General features: G+C 42.6%; 1 protein-coding gene across 1 annotated transcript in view; it reads left to right on the forward strand.

Annotated features, from left to right (window-relative positions):
* Window positions 1–9,146, forward strand: part of INTS9 (integrator complex subunit 9) — a gene marked incomplete at its 3' end in the record, with an annotated part of 46,989 nt that overhangs the window by 28,479 nt on the left and 9,364 nt on the right. The window contains exons 9-10 of the mRNA XM_009079169.1: window positions 1,438–1,618; window positions 4,075–4,135. Coding sequence (XP_009077417.1) covers window positions 1,438–1,618; window positions 4,075–4,135 — 242 coding nt within the window. The remainder of the gene's footprint in view (window positions 1–1,437; window positions 1,619–4,074; window positions 4,136–9,146) is intronic.

Here is a 9,146-nt window from a genome sequence, read left to right on the forward strand (position 1 = left end):
ATTTTTGGGTGTGTAATGATTCAATGCAAATTCTGGTCCTGGAGCCAGAGCCTTAACTTCCAGCCCCCACATGGCTTTGAAAATGTTGGTTTTAATCTCTTCATTCCTCTTTCACATCTTGTTTACAGCTGGGATAGTTTAGGCTTACCCATGTAAGAGGGATAATGTAACATGTTGCTGGGATGTTTGGTAGCATCTCCGGTTCTAGACAGATATAAAATATTACTACTCATAGTCACAGGTATTTTGATGGTATAGTTTGTGTATGACCTGCAGAAACAAATCCACTATACTGCAGTTGTATTAAAATTGTGACATAGAAGGTGCCTTTGACCACCAGCTGTAGAGAACAGCATGTCAATAGGCACTGACTGCTGCAAAGGGTGAAGTACCTAAATGCATATGAAAAATCCTACTAGAGTCTGTGCATTTCCCTAGACTCCATAAAACCTTTAAATGTTCAGCCATAAAAATCTTCCTTGAGATGTAGGTGGGGCAAAAAGACCCTTAATGAGCTAAATCTATACCCCAGCAGAGCTTGTCAAGAAATTAAAGTCAAGGAAGTGATTGTGGCAGGATGTAATATGTGTTTTCAGGCTCTTTCACAGCTTTCTGTGGAATGCTTGATGCAAAATGTTACTGCTGCTGCATTGCAATTAACAGCAGTAGATGATTTTACCCCACAACCACAGGTGAAATCCTAGCGGGGCAGCAATTGCCCAGTGAGCTGGACAAAGTATTTCTCCTTTCCCAGAAGGTACAGCATTTCTGTAATTTATTCTGCCAGAAGAACATGATGTTTGCTTTGTGTTTTCTGTTGCTGTTGTGCTCAGATCTGTCTCGTTTACAGAGTAAACCTGTTTTTTTCCTCATCTTTTTCTAGTTCATGCTGTCTGCAACTCATAGAAGTTCTAAATTCTTCTTGCTATATGGAAAGGACAGAAATCTTTAGAGCTTTTACAACAGAGAAACACTCTGTGACCCCTTTCTAGGCTGTTTGACATAGCTGCGTCTTCAGCCTTTCACCTGGAGCGCTGGAAACCGAGCACAGAACAGTTTGCCATGTGCAGTGCCTTTGGCTGAGACCTATGAGCTGTTGTCCTTCCAACAGATGGAGCAGAGTTTGTTGCGTGGTGGTTTGCGTCACTCATTTATTCTCTTGTGCCAGAGCAAGGCCGCCCTCTCCTGTCAGGAGTTTTCCATGTGCTCCGGCTGTCATGTGCCCCGCGGCTAATGGAGTACAATTGCTCCACTGAGTCTGGCAAACTCAGTAAATAAATGTATTTAACCATCAGAGGTTTTCATCCCAATTCATGTGCTTAATGTGTTCTGCTAATTCATGCAAAAGCTTCTTTTTATATAATATCTGGATTAAAGGAATTGAAAAGTTTAAATACGAACCCCGTTAATTGATTTTCCTCATTCTCTCTCCCTTAGCAATGACTGTCCGGAATGGAGGAAATGTGCTGGTTCCCTGTTATCCCTCTGGTGTAATCTATGACCTGCTGGAGTGCCTCTATCAGTATATTGACTCTGCAGGGCTCTCCAATGTCCCTTTTTATTTCATCTCACCTGTTGCAAACAGCTCCCTCGAGTTCTCCCAGATCTTTGCTGAATGGTAGGTGTTCCAGGGCTGCTCCATCAGCCCCAACTCACACCCTCAGCTGTGGTAAATGGATATATTCAGGTTATCTCTACTTGATGTATTCTAATATACACTTGATTAGCATTGTGAGTGCATTTCTGATGTCACAAGGGTGGGGGTGTGTGTATGTGTAAATAGATGTTCCATAATTAGGGAAGCATCATTTCCTATAGAACATATAAATAATGAAATAATCTGTGCCTTTTGCTACTTACACTGAGGATTGAATGATGTGCCTGACTGGAGTGAATTTTAGCTGTGCCTGTTTGGATGTCTTATCCCCCAAGACAATACTGTGGTGTCCCTGTATCAGCAAAACAGATTTTTCAAGCTAAATTTTGCTGAGCCAGAAAATTGTGTGTGTTTTCATGGCAGAAAAAAGGCCAAGGGTGTCCTAGGCTGCATGAGGCAGAGCACTGCCAGCAGGTCAAAAAGAGGATGCTGCTCTACTCGGCACTGCTGAGGCCGCATGGAGGGTGCTGTATCCAGTTCTGTGCCCCCCAGTACAAGAAGGATATGGGCTTACTGGAGTGAGGCCAGCAGTATGCCACAGGGATGAGGAGAAGCTGAGGGAACAGAAGGCTTGGGGGGATCTTATCAAAGTGAAGAAACATCTGATGGGAAGAAATGAGGATAAGGGACCAGAGTCTTCTCAGCAGGGCCCATTGAACAAGAGGCACAAATTAAAACATGCTGAATTCCATTAGGGCAGCGGCTTCAAACTGCCAGAGGCCAGGGTTAGATTAGATATTAGGGAGAAATTCTTCCCTGTGAGGGTGGTGAGGCACTGGCACAGGTTGCCCAGAGCAGCTGTGGCTATTCCATCCCTGGGAGTGTTCAGGCCAGGTTGGATGGGGCTTGGAGCAACCTGATCTAAAGGAAAGTATCCCTGCCCATGACAGGGGGTGGAATGAGATGAGCTTTAAGGTGCTTTCCAACCCAAACCATTCTGTAATTCTTTGGTTCTATGAAACGCTATAACAGGTTGTGCAGAGAGGTGGAGACTTTTTTATGGAGCCTTCAAAACCCAACTGGACATAGTCCTGGGCAGCCCGCTCTAGCTGAGAATGCTTGGGCAGGGGATTGAAATAGATGGTCATAGAATCATAGAATTTAAGGGTTGGAATGGACCTTACAGATCATCTAGTCCCAACATCCCCTGCCATGGGCAGGGACGCCTCCCACTAGATCAGGTTGCACAAGACCTCATCCAGCCTGGCCTTGAACACTGCCAGGGCTGGGGCAGCCACCACATCCCTGGGCAAACTGTGCCAGTGTCTCACGACCCTTATAGTAAAAAACTAAGATCTCAAGAGCTCCCTTCAATCTCAGCCATTCTGTTTCTGAACCACAGAAAGGAGAACCCAACCGCTTTTAATTCTATCTAAATTCTTACAGATGAAGACACGCTCTAGATTATTAAGTAGAGTAAGGTAGCTTTTCATTCCTTTCTTCCTCTCCAGATATTTAAAGTCTGGAGCTCAGGAAAGAAATCTCGTGTCCTGGAAGTCTTCAGGAGAATTGTAAAGAGGATTGAAATATGATGAATTTACATGGAAAAGGAGGCAGAGGTTGAACATGTGCAAAAACAGAGGTTTGGGGTCAGAACTGGGGTTGATGTTCAAGGATTCATTGCAGCCTTCAATTCTAGTCTTGAGTCAGCCGAAGGAAATGTCCTGCTCTTAATATCTCTTAGACTTCATCAAAATTAGTCTGACCCAGGCTTATTGCATTTTAATAAAGTGGAAGTATGAGCCAGGCAGTGGTTCCCAGAAAAAGCTCCAGGACAGCGTCACTGCAGATAACAAACATCACACAGACTTCTGACACACACCTTTTTTTAGCTTCTGTAATAGGATGAATCAGGAGTTTGGCCAGCACTGATCAACAGCTTTCAATATTTATGTTTTTAAAATAAATGATAGATGTAAAATAGCAGGTCCCAGTGAGCATTTGGGCCATGGTGAGAGGCAGTTTACCAACATTGTAGCTGCAGTAATGAAATGCAGAGGGGAATTAGGCTATAATGAACTAAAGGACCAAGTCTGTGCCGAGAAGTGGGATGAGGCAAGAGGAGTTTTTCTGTTGACAGATGATTTGGCTTTGCAAAAACTGCTGAGGTCCAGGCTATGAGAAAAAGAGGATGTTGAGTTACAAATTTGCCTTCAACAGCACAAGGGCTCTGTTACAGTGTACAGAATTGCTTTGAGCTGTCTTGCACCTTCTCTGTGTGATCTCATTCTGAGTGAATTGTTATGTAGGTGTTGGGCCCCTAACCAGAAAGGCTGGAAGCACAAAACAAAGTGGTGATTTTGCACCTGATGCCTCAGATCCGAAGTGGTTTTCTCTAGAAGTGTAACAGTAGATGGCAGCAGATGCTGCAGGATGTTCTGCATCTCTAACCCAGATGATTTCCTTTTCTTTTAAAGGTTGTGTCATAACAAACAAACAAAGGTGTATCTTCCAGAACCTCCTTTTCCCCACGCTGAGGTAAGTAAACCATGACTTGGTTTAGTTTCTGGATCACAGTCCTGTGTGGCTGTTGTTTCTCTGAGGAACTTTTCTACAGCTGTTTGAGTTTTGTGTCCTTATTCATGCAGGTGGTTTGTTTTTTTCCCTTTGCTTTCTGTGATGAATTTGGGAGTGTGTGGGAGGCACAAATGATGGTGTTCCCTCAACGCAAAAATTACCATGTTTATTTCAGCATATCACTTACACATGCTCTGCTGGTTCACTCCTTCCCCTGCAGGTCTGGTGTACATGTGTTTGGATGTTTGCTCTGATCACACTGCAACCACGAGTATTCCCTTTGTCCAAGCAGTTTATTTCAAAGTCTGTAAAACTAAGAGCTTGTTACCGGAGACATCTTAGTCGTCCCAGCTCTTACCTCCCTCGCTGAAACAGGCACCATGTTGTCTGCTGCAGGAGAAATGGTGTTTTGAAAGAGAGGCTTGATATAAAAAAGCTAAGCTTTGCAGCACTGAGTGCTGTCGTTGGCAATTTTAAATGAAAGTACTTGAGCATCTTAGGGAAGCAAAGAAGTATAAGGTTCCTGGCTTTGGAAGATCTTCCCTGCAACAAAATAATAATTTGAGGGAATGTTTTAGCCAACAGACATTAAATAAATGTGATATAACTTGTGCCTGGAGAGTTATCTCACATATCAAGAAAGGAAGTTCTCCACTGGGAACAGGTTTTCGCTCTGAAGTAACTGAGAGGCAGGCTGGGAAAGGGAGAAACAGGACTGAGCAATAACTTCAGATATAAATCCTACTCCTCTGAGACACTGAGCCATTTGGGGCATGCAGAAAAGTGGCTCTTTGAGTTCCTCTGGTCCAAACTCTTTGCTGAAATGGACACTGCAGGTTTAAGAACCCAGAAATTAAATGTTTTTACAGACATTGGGTATTTTTTTCCTCTGAGATATCTCATCCAGGGACTTGTTCTGGAAATTGCTATTACCCATCATCTCTCTCATGTGTAGGTGCTTCAAAGGCATTGTCGGAAGTAGGATCTGACCAGGATTTCACTCTTTGCAGATGCTTGAATGTGTTTCAAGCAGGATGTGCAGTGAATTATGTATAATCTGTTACCAAGAATAATGTGGACTGCAGGGCAAGCCACCTGCTCACCACTTATTTTATAACCAAAAAATTCATTCCCACTGATAAATCAATCCCAAAGCCTGATCTGTGAGTACAAGACTCTAGCCTTGCTGCTGGCTGTGCTTTCTCTTTTCCCCTCCATCTCTGCTTTCTGGGGTGTCCTCATTGATCCACAGTGTCATTGCTTTCACTGACAGCCTCTGTTCTAGCTCACAATATGCACAGAAACTGGCAGATTTAAGTGAAAACTCATCCAAAAATGAGAAGCCAAACATGCAGCTGTCAAAGACTGGATTAATTAACCCATCTTGCATGATAGGGCTTTGTGTTTATAGAGTGACAACTGTGTCCTCTAATTTTTGGGGCATTTTATATTCTCCAGAGTCCTGTCGATAATGAGATTTTGCCAAAATTATTGTTTAGCTGATGAAACCTTCCTGTGTGCTTCATGTGTAGATCAAGGTAATTATCTAGGAAAGGCCTCACAGCGGTGGATCACAGATCAGATTCCTTATGACAGAATGCAGTGCACAGAGGGAGGAATGTGCCTGTTCCAGGTACAGGCATGGACCCACAAGATGTCCATGTCAGGGGCCCAGTCCTCAGCACATGCCTTGGATTCCTTGTTAAACCTGCAGAATTGCAGCTGACACTGTATATGTAACTCACACAATGTGAAACATCTATATAACCTCTTTCCAGTACAATCCTGTCACTCCACAACCTCCCAGGCAGGAGCTCTGCTTCCTGGCACTTCAGGGGATTTTTAATGAGCGTCAGACCCAGACAGTGAATGATGGTTTCTATTGGAGAGGTTGTTAGTGCAGAATTGCTTTACTTTTCTCAAACTAATGGTAGCTTGTGCCATGTAACCTGTACAGAAATGGCCCATCATGAAAAGATGTGCTTAACTGCTCAGTTGTTGGAGGAAAATAGGGAATTACTCAGACATGCCTCTTAGGAAGCATTAATAACATGCCTGGCATGATAGATCAGAGAGGGACAGGCCAGGAAATAAGCTTCTAATTGTCTATGGAACAAGCCCAGCCCAGCATGCTGCTGGGCCTGAAATTTGATGTTCCTCTTCGTTGTATAAACAGCAAGATTTAAAAACAAACAAGTCAAAAAAATCCCCCAAATCCTTGATGGAGTCTATTGCAGCAATGAGTTCCAGCAGTGCCTGGTGCATAGTATAACAAAGCGATTACTTCCTTTAATCAGTCGTGATTGTATTTGGCATTTCACTTAACTATCCCTTTATTAGTGTCACAAGAGGGTAAATAAAAGCATCTTCATTGTCTCTACAATTACTGGTTTTATTTCTCCTTACTCTCTACACTAAGTTGTTGGAAGCTTTTGCAATCCCTTTGCATGGAAATTTTCCAGGTTTATGATTTATGTTGCCTGTTTTGAACTCCTTCCTTGTTCTGCTGTGCAGGATAAAACCAGACACAGTTCAGCTCTGCAGAGAGCCCAAAACACTTCTCTTTCCTTGTTACTTCTGCTTTACTGTAGCAGTAAGTGTTCATCACATCTCCTGCCATACAGTCACTGTGCACAGGTTTTAGAGTTGCAATTTGTTCCCTAACATCCAGTCTGAGTGGAGAGGGAATATATTTTTCCTCTGTTATGAGCAAGGAATGTGGGCTAAAGTGCTTCAGGCTTGTAGGGATGGATTTGGACATTGGTTCCTGCTAAAATTAATATGAATAGAGTGTGCAGATTCTTGTACAAGCTTTTGAAGTCTCACCTGCAGCCCTTCAGCAGTACACAAACCAAAAGAGCTGCTTTTTAAAGGCTTTTCTGAGGGAAGAGTTGCTGTGACTCTGTTGCGAGGAGTTAGGATCTGGAGCAGAACTGCTGTAGGTTCCAGCCAGCATATTCCCAGGAGGAAAACTAGGGAAATGGAGGAAGAGTCAGTTAGGGATGATTTGGATGACTCTGTGGATGATTCTTCCCTGTGCTTGAACAAAAGTGGCAATTCACTTTTTCACCAGCGATTCCTGTGATGAGGAAGAGAGAAGGAGCTCAGGCTGAAGTAACATTGAAAGCTACTGCAAAGCTGAGCACTGGAGGTCCCAAATGTTTGTGGACACAGCAGGCTGGCAAGGTAGGGAGTGGCTTTCACTTCCAAACCCCTCTATCGGTTACATTCTAGGGTAACTGTCTCAATAGGTTCGGATTTAAGCTCCACAATGCCTTGCAGAAATGCTAATAAGCATAAATCAGTAATTTGTTATGCTTAGAAATGTTATTTTGGTATCCCAGAACTAATGGGTGGTGTCCTACCAAATTCCACATGGGAATGTCCCATGCTAGCACAGCACAGCTGAGGAATTAGCCATTTCCCTAACCATTTAACAGGTACCATGGACTGGATACCCTTTTGTTGAGGTAAAGACTCTATAAATGAATAGCTGAATTGTTCTAGCAAGGCAAAATGAGTTTTCACTCCTTTTCTTCTCTTTTCCGTCTTCACATGGACAATTTCAGGCTCTAAGATAAGTGAATCCACACTTCTCTAAATGTCTGCAACAATAAAATTTGAGAGGTAATTTGTATTGATCAGTATTTGCTAGTGGAGGAAGAATTTGGATTTACTGTGCTCGTATTAAGGATGCTGTTAGCAACAGCTAAGAGAAATGACTATGAAAAGCCTTTTTTTCTAACTCAAAAAAGAGCTAGGGTGGGAGTAATATTGATTCTGTGGTCTTAAATACCAGCATTTGTCTTCTTCAGCTTTAATTCCCTCCTCCATATTCTAGTTCCTGTCTAATACATTTAAATAAATACCTGGAGCCAGGTGATTGTACAGTAGTATGGTTTGTCTCATAGTATTATATAGAATTGTAATGTAAATAATGTTATTGTATAGGAGTTGGACTCTGATCCATGTGGGTCTCTTCCAACTCTGGATATTCTATGATTCTGTGATAGAATTAGCCTCCTGTTAGTGTTGATCTTATGAAGGGAGTGAGGGGAGGTCAAGTAATAAATGCATCACTCCTTCACTGATAAGAACCACATCTGTTCAGAATTGTGGATACAGAGCACACATGCACACAGAGTAAATAGCAGTGTATTTTGGCTCACTTCAACAAAGGGTACACAAAGGCTCTGGAGATTTATTCTGTTTATAGCAGCAGTTGCTGACCCTGTAAATCAAGTCTACTGCTTTAAAGGGAAGCAGAACCTTTTGGGATTTCAGGAAAACACAGCTCTCAGTCTCACTTCAGTACTTTAGCATCCTCTGTCTTTTAAGCTTTCAGTCAATAGTAGTTCTTTTTGTACAAAGATGCTCTGGATATTGCTTCTGGTTTCCAGAAACCAAACCCATTGTGGGAATCTTGGTTGGCTAAATACTAGCCATTGGTTTTGGCCCAGGTTGGAGATCTGAACATGACACAGTGATGGCTGTTGTGCCTATGCACCCCATCTCATCTGTGGATATAAAAGGCCTGTGCAAATCATTACAAATTCAGTCCCTTAATGATTTGTGAAATTTTGTTGGTCCTGTTTTGCAAGTTCAGCTCCATATATTTTTTTATAGGGTAATTAGAAGAGACTTGGCTGTATAAAACTGAGCAGCTGCTTTATCACTGGAGTGAGCAGAATACCTCTAAACCTGTTTTTGTAGCCTTTCCACCCATGCTATGTCCACCTGTCAGAGCCCGAGATTGTGAGCTGAGCTATGGAACTTCAGTAGACTCATCAGCAAATATCTGGCAAGATAAAAAAGAAGAGATGAAAACAAAAAATCATCACCAATGAGGTCCTGAAAACTAGATTAGACATCCTGTGTCTCTCTACAAAGTGGTAGGAGGGGATTTGAAGCTTCCATAATGCTTTGAAGAGAATACAGCTTTTATGTTGCTAAGCAGTGAACATTCGTGTAG

The sequence above is a fragment of the Acanthisitta chloris genome, unplaced genomic scaffold, assembly GCF_000695815.1.
Source record: "Acanthisitta chloris isolate BGI_N310 unplaced genomic scaffold, ASM69581v1 scaffold1277, whole genome shotgun sequence".
NCBI lineage: Eukaryota > Metazoa > Chordata > Aves > Passeriformes > Acanthisittidae > Acanthisitta > Acanthisitta chloris.